At 37.0% G+C, this 19,772-nt stretch overlaps 1 protein-coding gene across 3 annotated transcripts in view; it reads left to right on the top strand.

Annotated features, from left to right (window-relative positions):
- FBXL13 (F-box and leucine rich repeat protein 13) overlaps positions 1-19,748 on the top strand; it is a 71,720-nt gene extending 51,972 nt beyond the window's left edge. For 2 of the 3 annotated variants that reach the window (XM_071734000.1, XM_071733998.1), the window contains 4 exons: positions 4,016-4,099; positions 8,392-8,526; positions 12,009-12,172; positions 19,481-19,748. In XM_071734000.1, coding sequence (XP_071590101.1) covers positions 4,016-4,099; positions 8,392-8,526; positions 12,009-12,172; positions 19,481-19,616 — 519 coding nt within the window. In that variant the 3' untranslated portion in view covers positions 19,617-19,748. Of the gene's footprint in view, positions 1-4,015; positions 4,100-8,391; positions 8,527-12,008; positions 12,173-14,363; positions 14,609-19,480 lie in introns of those variants that run through there. The other variant, XM_071733999.1, reaches the window with a different exon arrangement.
- Positions 19,749-19,772: the final 24 nt, after the last annotated feature.

Below are 19,772 nucleotides of genomic sequence, written 5' to 3' on the forward strand. Positions count from 1 at the left end.
AGACTATTCAGTCAGACACTGTTCAGACTGAATTCTGACCATGAACTTTATTGTTTGGCTCTAACTCAGAATTTGTACAAAAGCAATTAAAAAGTGAAAAAGTGCATGTATCTTTTATTGAGACCTGAAATTCAGAAACAAAATTAAGCTAAATACAGAGGGTTGGGAGATCCAAGAAGATTTCATTTAATGTGATCATTTAAAATATCATAAAATTATATATGAATGAAATTTATAGTGCCTTGAATTAGAGTCCCAGCACATTTCAACATAAGTGTTCTCTTTTTCCTTGCCTGCCACAGAGAGTCTTTTTAAATTCTGTGCTGCTACTTACTCTACTTTTCCCATAACACACCCATGACCTTGGCAATAAGCCAAGCTCTTTTGCTTACACTGCATTTCTAAAGCTTTCAGTTTTCTCTCAAGAGAAATAAATGAAGCCGGAAATTCATCATTTGCTGTTTTTTTAATTTGTAATTGGTTTTGTAATGTATAATAGATATATTATTGTAAAACATCATTTGCTAAAAGGAAACCTAGCAGTTTATTTTGTAACAAGTTACTATCTGTGTGCTTTGACTTTGAATCTGCAGTGATAATCCATAGCCCAGGTCCACATTTTGGTCTATTAGAACATTAAGCCAATAGGACTGAGGAAGAACCTTGAAAAGGGTAAGAAAAAAAAATTTACCAGGGCTAGTAGATATAACCAGCAACAGATTGCAAATAAATCAGTTGCATTTGATTTCCAAAGAAAACACTGTGACAAAGCACGTGCATTCCCAAGGCAGGGAAATGAAAATGGTAACATATTAAAGTGGGCTCAAAATTCAATTGTTAGCACTCTGGTTTGGGGGAATAGGAGAAGAAAAAAATTGACCTACACACTTAATTTTGCATAGAAAGAGGAAATATTAACACAGTCATTACAATTGATGCTATATGTGCTGACACCTTGAGTTCCAGTGCAAGTCAGAGGAATTAATGGTACTCAGCAATGCTGAAAATTGCATTTGTTATTTTTGCTACAATGTCATCTTAGTGTCAAGAAATGTTTGCAACCCTATTTTATAAGTTATCATTGGGTCTAACCACAAATGGTGTTAGGTACAGAAACTGCATTTTATGGTGTGCGTTATACACAGACATATGGGAATTTCTGCACTGAGATACAAGAATGTCTCTAAATTTGCTGTAAATAGATCTGTCTCACCTTTATATTAGCTCAGGTGTTGGAAACAGTAAAGTTACATTTGCTTAAGAACTTACCCATTTTACAGAAGATTTTTGCTATCTGAAACTGAACTTTCTGTGTCACGTGTATTTTTATTAGCAAAACTATACTGCATGATAGTAGTTAAATTCTTCTTTTCTAGTGTTTGATCTGTTAGATTTGTGACTGTGGCTAATTTATTCAGAAATCTGAACATTTTAGAGAATAAGGTGGGTCATTTAATATTAAATGGTTCAGAAATTGAAGGTGGGAGATACATCTTAAGGAAGAGCTGTCTTCCAAGATTGGTGTCACTTTGAGGTCAATCTGGGCTTGGGGTTTGCACAGGAAGTAACATCTGTATATCTATGGAACATAAAGATACATTACAGATGCTGACCTTTAAGGTTATGAAGAGATATGTAAACAGGATTCTCAGAAGCTGAAAATAGGGTAGCACATGGTTGTTGTTAACGAGGGATGGTACATTCATAGCAGTCTGCACTTGAAAGGCAGAGACTTACAGCTTGTGAATATAAATAATAAATAGTTGTGCTTTGGTATGCCATAGCTTCAGATGACTTGTCTCTAACAAGAGAAGACCATCACCAGCTAGTAAAGTAGATAATAATTTTCCTATCTACAAAAACCTTTGTGAAATAATAATAAATTATGTTCTGCAAATGTCTGTAGGCCTTGTGTAATAAAGTAATTGAAACAAAATGAAACTGTAAAAATTGCTTGAAAAAAACAGCTGTTGGAGAAGAATAAGTTTCTTTTAAGGTTTTCTAAATGGAAGTAGTAATATACATGCTATACAAGAGATGCAGGACAAAGTCTTCCCTTTTTTCTGGGCAACAGAAGATTGATCCAAGATATGGGGGATTTCTGTGTTTTTGGAAACACGCAGCGTGGGTGATGCCAGTCTGTGTGCTGTACACTGGCTTTTTTGCTTGTTTTTCCTGAAGTTCTAGTATCTTACAAAAGTGTCTGAAGTCTTAGTATGGAAGATGGAAGTCTGCAGAAACAGCTCAGTATCCTGGATGGGGGTCCCTCAGGTTGTTTATCAGGGAATACTGCTGAATAAATCAGGAAGTGTAAAAAAACTAGTGATAATTGGTTCATTTCCATATGTATTAGATTAAAAAAATAGTAGTTAAAGATTTCAAATAGATTAGACTTCTTGTGTAAAGATTGTTTTAAAAGTTTTATTTTTTGAAATGTAAAAATTTCATAGTTTTTCTATATAATAGAGAGCTCTTAACAACATTTTGTGTCTTCACTTTTTCCTTTCTCAAATTTGGAATTATTAGTGAAACACCTCAAGAGAGACCTTGGTTTTCATTGAAAAAAATAAATGTTCTGTGATTCCATGTCACTTTAATCATATAAAATTTGTATAAATTAACTTCAATGTCATAGCATTAGTTATCATATAGCAAAAAAACCTTAATAATATTCTCTAGTATATCATTACCAAGTGGTTCCACTCGGCTTGCACTTTTAAATACATAAGAATGCTAGAAGAAATTATGTCCATAAGGTCACATCTGTCACTTATCTGTTTCTGCTGTAAAGTTCAAGTTCTGACATAAACCCTATTGGAATTTAAATAACATAATTATATTTTTGTCTTGAACAGGAGTGGTATCAACAACAAACATTGGAATTCTGTAGATTTTCATGAAGCTGTTGAAAGCAATGGCCACCATATAACTATGTGTGCTGAGAAAAATGCAAATTTCTTTGTCTTCATAAGTAGCCAGCATTAGAAATGTCTTTCATTGTTCCATTTTTTGTTTCTAATCAGCCTGTGGGATTTCAGGAATTTGCAAAATTTTATCTGCAGCTGCACTCTTTCAGCATTCTCAGCACACTGTACACATCTGGATTGCAGACACTACTCAAATGTGCTTAGTTTTTCAATACAATGTTTCCTTTCTGTGCAGTGCTGTTTGCTGCCTAATTGTAGATAATTTCTTAACCATATGGAATGAAGTGATAACTTTGTTTTTCAGTGAACTTTATTGATATCAAGGAAAGAGATATTCTGCTGTGGCTATCAAAAGAAAATATACAAAATGAGCATTTAATAGTCCTTCAGATTAGTGTTCAGGATCAGAACATGGTTATCTTTCGTGTTGTACAAGCAGTAAAAATCACAAAGCATCTTAACATTATTTTGCACTCCTAAAATAGGAATTTACCAGTTTTCACCTCCCTGTTGTCTTGAATATATGAGTTGTTCATGCACTTACGAATATGACTGCACCATTTAAAATGTTTTCTTGTAGCATAGCTGTAGACATAAATCCCTCACTGGTGAGCAAATCATAAAGGCAGCATTTTAAAGTTATTATTTGGTTGTAATAAATGGTATTTTGCTCTTACAACAACAACAACAGAAACCCATGAAAGGTTATTTGGAGAAAATCTGTAAATGTATTTTGCTTTATGAAAGTCCTGATCTTTGACTCTTGTGTGTTTCACACCATGCTGCTTTTCTTCAGTTTCTTTCTTTCCCAGTAGGTAGGAAAATGTAATTATTTGCTTTCTCAATTAAATTATTTCTGCAAGTTATTTCTGAAAAAAATATTAGTTAACCATTGAACATACTTCAAGCATACATCAGAGGGTAAAGTACTTGCTTTCTGCTGAAGAGAATGTCTTAAAAGGTGTTGTGCTTCTTAGAAGCATTAATATACAGGCATTGGATATTATTTACCAACTTAACATATTAAATGTAATTACATATAGCTGCACACCTTGATTTTTAACATTATTTTTTCTGTAATTTTTTAGGGCTTGAGAGCTCTTGGCTCTTATGGAAACATAAAGAAACTTACTATAGCAAATTGCAAAAACATCAGTGATGCTGGGATTCAGGTAAACCTTCATCTCTTTTCTTGGTATTTCCTGGAAGCCTCTCTATTTCTTCAAATTAACCATGTCCTAACCTGATCTTATTTTGTTCTGTACATCATCATTCATTCTTTATTGCACCGTTCTATATTTTCACTCTTACAAATGATTCTTCCCTTTCATTCCTTCTTGATGAATCTTAACGAGTCTTTGAGTCTCTGCTCTTTGCTTGATGCTGAAATTCATTCCACAAGAACCTTAATTTCTACTAAATTGTAGTCTGAATTGCTGGTACTATTATTTCTTGCTTTCTACAAATACTTCATTACTTTTTAATCTAAATCATACTTTTCCTACTGCTAGTGTGGGCTTTCTGGTCTTGGTGTCTGCAGCTTTACTCATTCACTTGTTGAATGCTGGGTTTAGATGAATTTGTATGTTTAGCTCAAAGGAATATTCTGATTCAATCAATTCCATTAGTCTGTTATATCTGGTACTTCATGGGCTGCTGCTATTTTACTACACATAATTAACTCATAGTGGCTCTTATTTCTCACCATATATCTCTTAGCAACATAAATGCTGTGAGTACTATGATTAAAATTAAATTGTATTTCAATAAGATATGAATGTGCATCTTCTCCAGAATGGATAGATGTCTTTATTGTCTTATGGGAAAAAAATATCTGAACTTGAACTGTCCCATTATTTGAATTAAACCTATAAAATTATTCTATGAAAACATTAAAGTACAGAATTTATTAATATATGATGATGATAAGAATTTGCTATAAAATGAAATAATGTATTTTAAGTGGGATGTTTTGAATACTGAATTCTTATTCTAAAGGTCTCATCACGCTGACAGCAAGGCACCTATTGAATGTCACTGATTTTAATTTTTTTCCCATTTTTCTTTTTAAAGTTATTATGTACAGTGGCTGTGAAATGTAAATATTGAATCTAGGCAGCATAAAAATAGATATTATTCTTAAAATAAAAAGGCTATGTTAAAACATGTATTGTTTAGTGTTACAATCTCAAATGTAGCCTATGAACTTGAACCCAGAGTCAGTAATCTTTATAAAGTAATCAGACAGGAAATTAATTTGTAGAAAGGCAACCTACAAATTCACGTTTCCACAAGGGGAGTTATGGACATTGATGATAAGTTATAATGTTACAATGAGAAAACATTTTCTCTTTTGAATAATCAGCAATTATCACAGAAATATCAATACAAATACAGTATTTAAATATCATTTTACAATGCTTATAAGTTCTTCCATCTATTTCTGATTTACTTACTCTTGCTTTTTCAAAAATGTACATCAACATTGAGGCTTGCCATCCAAATACTTATTAGACTCACACTATCATCACAGCAGTAACTACACACTGAAGTCTGATTCATTGGTACTCATTGTCTTATTTTGCCAAATAAGCTATTGGTTGTCACTATAATTCTTTTTATGGGTAAAGCATTGCACTGGAAACTGGAAAAGATTCAGAGAGAGTAATTGGGATGATCAGAGGTATGGTATAGTCTCCATAAAAGGAACAAATCAGTAAGGAAGAAACCTGTGGCATGGAAAGGGGATGGATGAGGGAATACAACTGAACTCTGTTCAATAGCAAGTGGCATGAAAAGAGTAGATAGGGATCAACTTTTTAATTACTTCCATACATAATCTACTGGGCACGAAATGAACTTAATTTGAAAATTCAGGACGAAGAAAAGGAGGTAACTGGTTCCAAAATGTACAGTTAAGTTGTTAAGTTCTTGTTATCAAGGAGAGAGGATTTCTATAAATAAGAGCACTTTTCTGTAGCTGAGAATTGTTCCTAACCATATATAACATAAGTGCTTATACCATGTTTTTTTAATGATATAAATTATATGCCTATAAAGAGTTGTGGATTTTAAATCTGCAGGTACAAGCAGTGCCATCACGTAACCCCAGTCTTCATCTACATTTTTCCATTACAAAGCTACAACATCCGTAATTTTATAGCCATACATTGTACAAATGAGTCAGTTGTTGCTGCAGCTCAAGAGATGCATCTGGATTGAATCTTGTTACCCAACATACACGTCAGGCCATTAGGATTACTTCTTTAGGAGTAATTCTGACTCTCCTTCCATGAATGTTCTGTGTAAAGTTCCATGTTTTTAACAAAACCAATGACCAAGTATGTACATCTTAAGTATCCCATGGAAAGTCTGTGTAGCACCAGTGCTGCTGCTTTCACAGACTATTCACTTCTGCCTTGTGCTCTGCTTATGGCTAAAAACCTATTTCAATGTCTTACAGCATAAAGTAAGTTACAAAAAAGAATGGGAAAAAAGAAGTGCTTACACTTTCCTTTGTCTGCCATACGAATTTGAATATTTTAAGTAAGAACACTTCAGCAGGGAGTACATGTAGAGTTACACGAGCCCCGTTGTCATCTCTTAGGGAGGGCAGGAGAAAGACAAAGAGGTAAGGACGTAACTAGAAATGAATTGCCAGGTCCATTTTTGGAAGTTGAATGTAAGTAGATTATGGAAAATTTGTAGAGAGTAACCCCATTGTATGCTGTGCATCAGTGTTATCTTTTCATTATATAAAGAATATTTAAATTATTTGAACATAAAATGCATATTACAAGGGCTTTATTGGCATTGGTAAGTTGCTGAAAGTTATAAAATGCCAAAAATAATGCTGACTGTGAGGTGTTAATTAATTCACTTGTTCCCAGGCTTTATAACAGTCTGTAGATGCCTGTGTGATCATATATTATATAAACAGGATCTTTGCTCTTTCATAACTTAGATGATGTTCACTTAATGGTCAGCAATTTAGTGTTTTACATTTTCATTGATGCATGTTTGTATCCTCAGGTCTTATTTAATCAGAATGAAAGTTGTGCATAGACTTCAGAAAATGAGGTTGTTTCCTTCATATGGTATTGAAATCTTCTAAATGTTTTGCAAACATTGTTTATCTTCATAACTTCTTAGGTTATTTTCTTTATAGGCTTGAAACCAGGAATAAAGAGGTGAAGAGAGCAAACAAAGATCCATTCCCTTTGATTGCAAATACAATTTTAGTGCAATTTGCAAAATAACATAGGGGTGGATTTAAAGCCTAGAGCAAATTCAGAACCAAGTTTTGAAGGATGTTTTAAATTTGTATGTAGAAAAACTATACCAGTAAAAATGAGATAAACATATCTTACAGGCATTGAAATCTTGGCTTCAGCTTGTGCTACATACCCTAGCTGAGAATGTAGTGATTAAGTCATCTAATCTGAGGTCTAATTCTGAAGGGAGTGAAGTTTCTCTTACACATGGATAAAAATATTCAGTTACTGGGTTTGGAACGTTTCTGAACTGCAGGTAATAAACAGCCTGAAACAGGAAAGGTATCTGAAGCCAATTTTTGTAAATTCTGAATTGTCCTATCTAACCCAGCTGTAAGTTAAAACATTTGCAGCTTAATATTTTTGTAAAATAAAACAAGAACCCAAAGCCCAACAAGCATTGACTTACTATATTTATACTGGTAGACAGAAAAAAGAAGATAATAGTGAGGACATGAGCAAGAAGTTCTAAAATTGTGGTCTATGAAAGAAATTCCAGACTTAATAAGTTGCTTTGCATCTTTTTAGGTAATATTTATGAATCACAGAATCACATAGTTTTTGGTCATAAAAAAGCTAACATTTTCCCAGTGATCAACCTGAATGCCTGAGTTGCTATTTTATATAAGGAAAAAATAGCAGTGTCAAAGTCAATAGTCTGATTACTACTGAATTATTTAATAGAATTATAAATATGTAATATTTATATAGATTAATATTTAATGTGCATTTGTGTCTCTGTGTGCATATGCATGAGTTATATCCATATAACTTTTGGGCTGTTTACCTCAGGACTAATTCTTGAACATTTTGAAAAGCTTCATGCAATGTTTTTTATTCAATCTACTACATAAGTATTTCCTTCTTTCCCTTGGAGAGGTAGAACTTCCATTCCAGTAAATGACAAATTACACTGGCCTTAGGCCAAGATTAGCAGGCTTGGAAGATTGGCTCAGTAAGATGTTTAAGGCATCTCACCATGGTTCTAGGCTGGATGTCACAGAAGAGGAGGGATTCTCTCAGAAGCTAAAGCTTTGCTCGTGCTGCAGAATGTTCTCCAAGGCTCACGTCACGGCAGGGATGGAGTGCCTGAAGTGGATGAAAGGACTGATGTAAATGTATCGTAAATTGAGAAAAATAGGGTAGACTTGTTACCTCAGGTTGACTGTCTTGCTTTGTCACTCTTTCAGGAGTTCTGCGAGGGCACAAACCAGCTGGAATACTTCCACGTCTCCCACTGCCCTCAGCTGACAGCTGACACGGTGGTGGCGTTGGCGTTCCACTGCCAGGCGCTGACGTCTGTCAGCATCGCGGGCTGTCCAGAGGTGTGTCAGAAATGGGGCAACAGTTCTGGGGCTGCTACTGAAAGGAAGTACTTAGCATTTCATTCATAAATTTGGCCAGATGGAATCTGTGTCTTGTCACAATTGTACAACATGCTCTACTAATTTAGAAACCAGAGCTTAAGTTCAGCTGACTTGCCATGAGCTTTAGGTTCTGAGACTTGGCTCTTGGGCTCTTGGTGTCCTTCTGATGTTTGCAGTCACCACGTAAAGCTGTCTCTGCTGTATCAGATAAAAGGTTGTCTTTCCAGGGGTTGATGTCTTGGGAAGGGTGAAGAGAGAAAGGGTTTTACTGATACCTCCTGCAAAAACTCTCTGAGCTTCTGATGTTTTGGGTGCTTCCAAGGGCTGGTGTCTTTGTTTTAATAACTTTTATTATTTTCATGCTTTATTTTTTCCAGTGCTTTTTCTGAACCCAGGTAAGGCATAAGCTGGGGAATGAGAACTTTATACCTGTGGCTTCACATGGCAGGGCAGTGGCTAAAAGCTGATGCATTCGGAGATGTAAATTCATGATTGATTATTCTGAGGGTTCTAAGCCCAAGGAAAAAAGTAATTCGGAAAATAAAATTTATCAGGTATTTGGATAACTTATACCTATGGAAGGAAGTCTTCCTTAGGCTGGAAAAAGATGTAGTGTTGCTTCCATCACTATCAAGTGTGAATATATAAAGTGTATTACTGCTTTGGAAAAGTTCATTTTGAACTGCCCTTTAAAATTTCATGGTACTCAGTGGACCAGTTTCCCCCTTTTTTCCTATTTCAGTGCCCATGTGCTGTTTCCTTCCACAATGTCTGCAGCCATTGTCCTTGCCTTTTTTCCTCTCCCACAGACATCCATAACCCCTGATTTTAGACTCCTGGAAAACTAGTTTGAGATGACCTGACTAGCTAGCCAGCCCCCAGCTATTTGTATTCTCATCAGTTCATTAGTCTTCCAAAAGTTCATAAGCTTCTCTAGGCCAAAGCCCATGTGTTGTCTCTCAGATCTGTCAGGTCAGGGAAATTGCTGTGTCTTACAATAGCCCTTGGTTTATATCTTAAGAAAACCTACTGTACACCATTAATTATTATATACATGGATCTCAGTCTCCTGTATCATTTGCTTTTAGGTAGATAGTAAGCTATTTTTTCCATAGTAACAGCAATAATAAAAGCTATGCATGCAGAGCTTCCCATTGAAGTTTGTGGTAGTTTTGCAAGCAGTCTTCTCTACTATGCTTTCCCCTACACCTTATAGGACTAACACATGGGAAAAAAACCAAAATACCCCAAACCCCTTATCTATAAAAGGGCAGTAGATACATTAAGGCTGGAAAATGGGAGTTTCTGATTATCAGAGCAGTAATTCTAAAACAGTGTCCTGGGAAGATGGGGGCCAAGTATTAAAGAGTGTTAGGCTGGCTCTTGGTAAGGGAATGATCTGGGTCATATTTTGTAGTTCCTGCAAATGGGAACAAGCAGACTCAGTGACCTCGTAATCCTCTTCCAACCCTTTGTTCCTAGATGGTATCTTTTATTTAAATGGTTATAAAGCCAGTCAATTAACTGATCCTACCCTATTTTCAGAAAAGAACATCAAGACTCTTTCAAATAAACCTACACACAACTTTACAAGTGCTTTTTTTGACCTGAATCCAGCTTGCAACTATAAAGTGAGATGAGAACACCTGTGGATGTTACAGTTAATGGGTGTTTCAAATCCTTTGGCAATCTCTTGTGTAAATTGAGGGACTCCAGCTGCTAAGTAAGGGAATATTTTCCACTCAGGGACTGTTTAAAAATTTTCAGGAGATTAAAGAAAGAATAAACCTGCTCCAAAGGATATATGTTTATATGCCTGACATTCCCTGAAACATCAGCTATATTATATATAAATATATACATATAAATGAATTTTAAAAATCATAGCAAGAGAACATGAAAAGAAAATAAATTTATGTCCAATAAATATGTTTTGGCATGTGCTATGAAGTTTAATCTAGAATTAGAGAACCTTATCACTGTAAACATATCTACTGGGACAAATTAGTTGTCTTTGAAAAAACTTCAGTCACTTCAGTGGAAGTGCAGTGAGCCTCTCTGCCACATTTCTGTATACCTAGGACAGGTACAGTCATATTGCAAATGCTGATGCTCTAAAATATTCAGCGGTGCAGTTCTGAGTTTTACTCAAGGAATGAGCCTGATTCAAGAGAAATTCTTATTTCATAGGAAAAAATTAAGTTGCTGTGGGAAACATATCTTCCACATGAGGAAATATAGCAATAAATGAAAATAAATCTCTGGTTGAATGAATCAGCTATTTAAATAGCAAAGTTCTGAAGACACAGTTTGATGGACAATGAATTCTGTAATTTGTTCCTCTAAAGGGAATAGATTGAGTGTATGATGCATGTTGATTTCTCTTGAATATATCTGATACCAATGACTGAATTCAGTCAGCAACTTCAGTTTATTTTAATAGGAATATTAATATATTTATTAAAATTTTAATCTACTTATTATTGTATTACAGATATAATATTGAGCATATGGGTAAATCTGAAATAAGCAAAGCACAGAATTATCTCTATATTCCAGGAGGTCTGTATGAGCAGATTGTATCCTCATTTTCTGTTCCACAACCCAAGGTCTCAGCTTCATCTTGCCTTGTCCCTTTCAGATTCTCATGAGATTGGCTGTTTAATGAAAGTGAAAGCCTCATCTCTCTTACCATCATCCCACTCCACTGATTATAATCAGCTATCTTTAAAAGGTCTTTAGTATGTCCCCTCTTGACTTTAGGTCCTGCCTGAACAAGGTAATTAAAGTGTGTGCATAATGTGTTCTTAACTATTCTCACTGAGGTCAGTGGAACCATTAAGTAGCTCGCAGGACTCCTTATATACTTTTAAGACTCTATGTCTCATGTTTTTTCTCAAATGCAAGCTCCAGCATTAATAGCAAAAATATCAGTTTAGCAAAATGGAATTGTGAGATGAAGCTAAGCTCTGCTTCAGAGATAAAGAAAACCAACTATACATTAAAGCCATCTTTGTGTGAAGCAGACATAGAGAGCTGAGATACAAAAAACTGATATTACTAAACTAAGTTCAGCCTAATAGTTTAGTGAGAACAATGCAACAGTAGGTAAGGCTAAAGGCTTACACGTGCTAAGTGAAAAATTATGAGGTTGTGAAAGTTAAACCATTCTGATTAGGTGAAAAAAAAATCCCACAACACTTAAGCCTGTACTGGAATCACAGTTAACTAATACCTAATATGTTTCTGGTACTTAAGTGACTGTTCATGTAGAGCCTCTTGCAGACGTTCAGAATTCTTCTGTGCCAGAAATTTTACTTCCACAAAGTATATGAAAACATAGTTTTCCCACAAATCAGACATGAAAATGGTGCTCTGTTTTTAGTTTCATCTATTAAATAATCTCCTAACTTCAGCGTGCCTTGTTGCTTCACTTACAGATGACTGATACCTGTATCAAGTACTTGGCTGCAGCCTGCCATTACCTCTGCTTCCTGGATGTCTCTGGTTGCATTCATCTTACTGACAAAGCACTGAAATATCTTTGGGAAGGTTGTAAGCGACTCCAGATACTCAAGATGCTGTACTGTAGAAATATTACCAAGTAAGAGGATATTTCCTTATCTTGATTCATAGGTGGTTGTAAATCTCAAACCATGAGTTTGGTTTTTCCTTCACTGGCATCCTGGTGCCTTGGCATCCACGAGCCACTTTGCTCCTTTATCTGAGGAATGTGCCCATCACTGCCTTTGGATTCCTGTGTCCTGGTGTGGGTATCTGCATCTTCTAGCATCAGCCAGCAGTGAAGGGAAGTAGGGACCCCATCTCCATCTTTATGGCAGACAGTGTCCTCTTGGGGAAGTTTTTGCAGACATGGAATATCACCTCAAGGACACATGGGAACATGAGGAAGAAAACCAAACCAGGTTTGGTGATGGCTCTCAGCCATCACACTATGTATTTTAGCTCCCTGTGAGTAGAGGCTACTCTCCAGCCTCTAGTGCCCTGTTGGTATATATGGCTGGGATTACCTTATCTCAGGTGGAGAATGCAGCACTTTTATTGAATTTCATACAGTTGGTAATTGCCCAGCTTTCTAGTCTATTCAGATCTCTCTGTAAGGCCTCTATACCCTCTCAAAGGAGTCCACAGGTCCTAGATTAGTATAGTCAGCAAATTTACCTAATGTACATTTGATTCTTGCACCCAGCTCATATATTAAAGAGCACAGAGTGGTAGGGGTTGGGAGGGAGCTCTGGAGATCATCTCGTCCATCCACCCTCCCAGAGCAGGTTCACCCAGAGTAGGTTGCACAGGATGGTATCCAGGTAGGTTTTGAAAGTCTCTAGAGACAGAGACTACATAATTTCTCTGGCCAGCCTGTTCCAGTGCTCTGTGACCTTTACAGTAAAGAAGTTTTCCCTTATGTTTAGGTTGAACCTCTTGTGTTCCAGTTTGTGACCATTGCCCCTTGTCCTGTCACTGGACATCACTGAGAAGAGTCTGGTCTCATCCTCCTGACACTCACCCTTTAGATTTTCACAAGTATTGATGGACTCTCAGGTCTTTTTTGACAGAGATGCTTTGTAGCAGGTTAGCCCCTAACCTGAGTGCTGCATTTACTATAACCCTTTGAGCCTGACCCATCAGCCAATTGCTCATCCCACGTCTTGTGGACTTGTCTAGCTGTTTGCTGGACAGTTTATCCAGGATACTGTAAGAGACTGTATAAAAAGCTTTGCTAAAACCTAAAATTCCCATATCTTCTGGCTTCCCTGGGTCAACTAGATGGACAACCTTGTCACAAAAGGAAATTAAGTTGGTTAAGCAGGACTTTCACCTCATGAACTCATGCTGGCCATAACAAACAACCGTGCTGTCTCTTGAGTGGTTTTCAATAGCTCCCAGAGCAACCTTCTCTGTAATTTTACCAGGCACTGAGGTGAGACTGACAGGACTGTAATTAACACTGTCTTCCTTCCTGCCCTTCTTGAAAATGGGGAGTTTAGAGTTGAGTTTTTAGCTATGAGTCTCAAAGATGTGGCTTCAATGTACATCACCTTTGTGTGGGAGTTTATATCACCACAGACAAAGTGCTGTACACTCCTGCCCAGTGGCCAGAGGTGCCAAAGGCACTCAAACCAGAAAAGAAAAAAATGTAGGCGTGGTTGATAAATAGTGGATATATCTGAATATATAGCTTAATCAAACTTTTTGAGAGTAAGAAATACATAATACTATCTCATATAGAGAGTGACCATATTAGGAGGGCTCTAACACCACTCTAACAGGACCACTGTAGATATCACACTCCCTCCCCACTAAACTGTTCCAGGGTTTAATAGTCAGTTTAGATACCAGATGCTTAATAACTTAGCACATATTTCCAGTGTCCTTCATGCTGCTTGGTTTATTTCTCTCTGCCTCACCACAAACAATTCTGCTGCCATTACTTTTCTTTTCTTGTCTCTGATTCCACTTTCTTAATGGCGTCTCAGAACTTCCTTCTTAAAACCTCTACTTCTAATTAAATACTTGTTAGATACAGAAAGTGTTTTGAAGGATTGCTATGCAAGACTACAAATTAAAAAAAATCTTGTAAATAACTGCACAGCTCATTCTGAGAAAATATATTTCAAATAGCTTTCATTTCCTCACAACTTTTTGCTTTACAATTTTTCTCGTATTAAACCCTAGTAATTTTCTTTTAGCCCTGGATTACTGTTGCTGACTTGTTTTTTCTGTCACTCTGTATCTCTATTTAGAGCAGTAAACAGTGCATTGTCCCTTTTTAGGCTCTGGTTGCTTGTACAACTTCCTGCAAAAGTGAGATGTAGTAAGAAGAGAAATTTGTGCAAGTTCCGATTTAAGTTGGGTGAGCCACAATCAAAGAGCTGACACAACTTCTCAGAAAACCATTTGCATTATTGTAGCCATTGCTACAGTGACCCAAGATGACCCAGGATTATGCCCCTGCCTCGAAGTCCCACATGATATGGGTTGTCCAAACGTCTTGATTAAACTTTTCTTACACAGCCAAGGAATTTCCCAACCAGTTACTTTGACTGTAAAAAAAGCCCTGGGGATCCTTACAAAACAAAAAGCAGCCATGAAACAGATATCTCCACCCAGTGTTCTCTTTGCCCTTTTTTGTGATTTTTTTAGAACTAGGCAAACTTTGCCAAGTTTACTTTCTTGAGCCTGATTTTCTGCTTTGCAATGGTGGATGATTCTCTCCTTTCCCAGCCTCAGTTTTCTAGCCCTTTGCATCCTATGTTTAATGACAGCAAACTCCTACCCTGCACCATCTGAATCTGGGACAGAACCTATTCAGTGGATCAGTCATGTAAAATAATTCAGCCCTGAAGATTTTTCACTTGTTCCTTCCAACAGATCTAAAGAGCCTCCTAGACCTGGGCAGGCTGCAGACTTGACTGACCATGCCAAGGTCAGAGTGGCTTTTCAATGCTGACTGTAAAATTGTCACTAGATGGAATGATACTCAGAAATGAACGAGTTCACAGCTTGATTCAGATACATTCCACATCCTATGTGTCACACGTTTGAAAATTCTTTTCACTGTAGTTGAAGGCCCATATTGCAAAGATGATAAAACTCATTTGAGTTCTGCCAATAACTGCATCAAAAGCACAGTAAAATATAGCAGTGTTGTTATACTATAATACTTTTCTAGAACTATGAATTTCATTCAAAACCTGTGGTTTTAGTAACAAATAATAAACAACAGATTGTCAGGAAAAGGAGCAACAGGGCCTCATTCTCTGTTTTCAGACTGAGTCTTAAAACCTTATTTGTGTTTTTAGATTTTTCATAGAATGCAGAGGAAAAGGCTCATTTTGAGTGTAATTTCTTTTCAAGTGTAGGTCTGTGCAACCTACATTCCAGCGACATTTCATTCCCTGTTTAAGGAGGCAGAAGAGGACATCTATGTAAAAATCAGAAATCAGATTAATCTGGAAAACTAAACATGTTGGTGGCTTAGGTTAAGTAAGCAGTAGAAGCAATATGGTTTTAGTTTAAAGTTGAAATACAAATCATGTATACTTCCTCTTGCCAAAGGAATTCCCCATTATTTATTTTAAACACTAACCAGTCCTAGCAGACATCTCTTAATAGACCAACCCTTACAAATGTTGAGGCACATCTCTTATACTGTCTCGTTCTTTTTCAAAGTTTTATTTTTCCTGTTTCATTAGGTTAAGATAGAAAACATATGAAGCCACAAATTTCTTCAAATTTCAGTCCCATGCAGCTTCATAGGAAACACTTATGAGCCACAAATTGTCCATTCTTTCCAATATCAGGTAACATTTGAGACTGCATTTGCCAACCAATTAGCCTGGTTCCAGGTTTATTAAATGTTAGGGAAAAAAAAAGCCTATGGCCTGATATCCTGATGCATATTTCTGCATCAGGAGACTAATGACCTTCCAATTAATTATATTGCTAAGTGCCATTCATTATATTGCTAAATGCAATTCATTATATGCTAAATGCATAATCTCTGTGTGGGTGTATATGATACTGGTACAATTGCTTTCTTCTACTAGAGGAAAAGCAAACTTCTTAAAATGTGGCTGCAGTAGGAAAAGATCGTTTTGGGTTTGATTCTCTTAGGACTAATCCTAGAATAACACACTGGAATTTTTGAAGGAACCACTTCCCTGTAATACAAGTGTAAGCTTCAAAGCACAAATACCATTTTAAGTCAGCTGCAGTGCTGAGAAAGGTGTGAACATTGCCAGGCACACAGTGAGAAAGGAACTCTGGCATTGCCTTGAGAATTTTGGACTTGATGATCTTGTAGGTCCTTTCCAACCATGATGATGCTATGAGAAGCCTTTGCCTGGCAACCTCCTGCTCTCACCAAACTGCATCTTGTCTGTAACAGTCTGGTTCCACCAAAACCTGTTCTTTAAGAGCAAAATTCATTGCTTCTTTATTTTTTATCTGCACTAATATGAAAGCAGTTACATTTGCTTTAAATTCCTGGCTACTCTGTTAACAAGTGACTTGTCAACAAATGCTATTACAATTTTTGCCTTTTAAACAGAAATTACATTGTGTCTCACTAGATACAATACATTTGACATTGGGAGAACATTCTGATTTTTGTTTTATTTTGGGTTTTTTAGTTGTTTTCTGATAGTTACTGTTGGTTAGAAACTCTGTTTTCTTAAAAAGCAAATTTTTTTTAGGTATTATCCAAATATTAGGTCTCAAGGTAGGAAGGACTTGGAAGTCTAACACAGATGAAATCAGAAACAAAGACAGTCTGCACATGATTTAGCAAAGGACTAAGAATGACTCCTCTTAAGTAAAAACCATCACAGAACTGTCTGCTCACTGACTGTAAATTGCTCTTCAGATGTGACATGGAGGCTCCTGGATTGCCATGTTTCAGCCACCCTGTGCACTTGGAACTGGATGTCATAAAAAAATACAACTACTGCAGCTGATACAGACCCCAGAATACCTCAGATTCTGTGTAGCCTTATCACTTCTAACCCTGAGCATGCCTGCAGGAGGCTTTCTACTTTTCCCATTAGCTGCCTGCCTCCATATGCCTCTTTGGCTTAGTTTCTCCTACATCTGCACTATAAACAGTTCTCCCATGTTTGATTTTTTAAATTTTCCATTACTTTTTCCTCTGTTTTTGTCTTTTTCAAAACCTCTTCTTTTTAATATGAGGGACCCAGTCAAACCTCTCCGAATTATGGAATTGCTCATGATTCAGCCCATGATGGAGGACTATTTCCTAGCTAAACTCCCTTAGTAAAAGGGATTGAAAGTAAGGTTAAGGATTCAATTATATATTCCAGTGCTGCTCGAGCCATGTATTTGGGCCAGTGCTTTTGTCTGACTTAAAGCAAGAGATACTTGCTTTGCCAAAGATAATTTTAATAATTTGCTGAAATGTTTTTATTCATCAATGTGTTCATTTAAGACACCATACAAATAAATAAAAAGCCCATGTTATAGTACACTATATCTTAAATAAACTATTTATTTTGTCATGTGTTGATGATTAATGAATGGCTGTTTCTGGCAAACTAATCAACTGTAGCTCTAGGCATGGGACAGCATAAGCTTCCAAAAAATAGTAACAGCTCCCCTTATACATGCTTCAGACAGCCACCATACATTGCAGTTTCCATGAAAAACAGGAATTTGGACTTGGATGAGTTGGTTTTTATTTTATAGCCTAAAGCTTATAGCTCATATAAATTGTGCACACATTCCTCAATGGCACAAGCCTCCCTAATATAAAAACAGATAGGGTATTGTGTTCATGTGGTTCATACACTGTGTCAGTGTTAGATTTAAAAAAAACACATCCTGCAGGGGCTGAGAAGGAGCTCTCCTTGCTTCACTGATTTTGCCCCTTACACAGCCCTCCCTGCTTTCCCTTTCCTGCTCTGGTGGTGCAGGGATTACTGCTCTCACGTCTGCCTCTTCTGCAACCATCTGCAGCATTTTCACTTTAGGAAAAAAACCCAACATTAGTAATACTGGAGTAGTATTACTTGCAGATAACAGATCACTTTATTTTTTTTTTTTTCTATTATTGTTTAGATGCTATATATTATATTGCTATACAGAGCTTAGGATATTGCCCAGCAGGGAGAAAGGCTGCCTTGCTGCAGCTGTGACACACCAGATCAGACTCAATCTCCTGAAGAGGACAGACAGGAGGTGCAGAGATGGCTCTTCCATGGGAGCTTTATAGGGTGCAAGAGCCAGAAGGAGGGGAGGCTGGGGGAGGTGGGTGCTCTGCACAGCGGGGAACAGGCTGGCAGCCAAGGAGCAGAAGTGATGGAAAGAGAGACATTGAAAAGACTGAAAGTGGTGGGCTGAATTTCTTCTGCTCAGGAAGGCTAAGAAAATTGCTGGACTGAAACTGCCAGAAAAGTACAGAAAGAAAACAGTTGCTTTTCAGCTTTTTTTAGGGTGTCTCACTCAGCAGGCCTGATTTTCTCCTACTTTTGTGCAATTTTGCCCTAGTTTGTTGTTTTCGTGTTCCAATGGTGCAAAGGGGGAGTGGCCAAAAAATGCCAAGGAAGATCAGAGGGGCCATGGGTGTTCTTGGACATCATAAATAATTCACCTCTGGTTCAGCTATCACAGAAGATGCAAAATACAGCCTTGGGAGAGCCTGGGGCCAGTGCAGGTAACAGTGAGGCTCTGTAACACTGCCTGGAGTATAATCAGTAAAAAGAGGTTTATTTATCATGTTTGGTGTAATGTTTTGTTCAAAACACAATGCTATCATTCCAGTCCCCAAAATCTCTAATTTAGGCTACCCAGCCCACACTGACAGCAACAGACTGTAACAAGTGCAGGTAAGGGCAATGAAGACTGGAGCTGGGCTGGGGCACTGAGGAATAAAGAGAGGCTGAAAGAATTGCTTTGCTCTGTCCCAGGATGAGAACTCAGGACAGGGGAGACATCACAGAAGGAAGAGCAGACACAGCCAGACATTTCTCAAAGGTGCACTCAGAGGAAAAGCAGCTTATGCAAAGTTCTGATGAAATACAAGAAAACTATTTTTTAATCAGGAGGCTGGTCAAACACTTATCAGGATGCCAGAGAGGCTCTGCAATCTACATCCCCAGAGATATTCAGAACTCAGCCAGCAAGTCATGACCCACCTGGTCTAGTTGGATCCATTTAGAGCAAGACCAGGATTAAATGATCTCCAGAGGCTCCTTCCAAACTAACTTATTCTGTGACTCTATTGCCTAATCACTTATCTTTAATTTCCACATCACCTCTTATTGTAATGATAGCTTCAGTTAAAACAAGGAGCAGCCTTTAGAGGTCTTTGTGGAAACAGACTCTGCAGGTTTTTTTTCCTGTAATGTTGTTTGTTTTTTAAATCTTGTTGCAGACAAGCTGTCTTGAAATACACAGCCAAACTGAGAAGACACGAGCATAACGATGCTGACCCTCCGTCCTGGTTTGGGTATGACCGGGATGGCAACATTTTTACCTTCACCCAGAATGAAACATCAGAGCCTGAATAAACAAATTCTTCACAATGAAAGATGAAGAAATTGCACACCATCATCTACAGTTGTTTACTAGTGCATGAAGACTGTATTATTTTTCTTAAAACTAATCATACTTTAATAAAAGGCCGTTTGTTGAGTTATTAAGGAAGCACTGTGACTCTTACCTGC

This window comes from Heliangelus exortis, chromosome 1, assembly GCF_036169615.1.
Source record: "Heliangelus exortis chromosome 1, bHelExo1.hap1, whole genome shotgun sequence".
NCBI classification, from domain to species: domain Eukaryota; kingdom Metazoa; phylum Chordata; class Aves; order Apodiformes; family Trochilidae; genus Heliangelus; species Heliangelus exortis.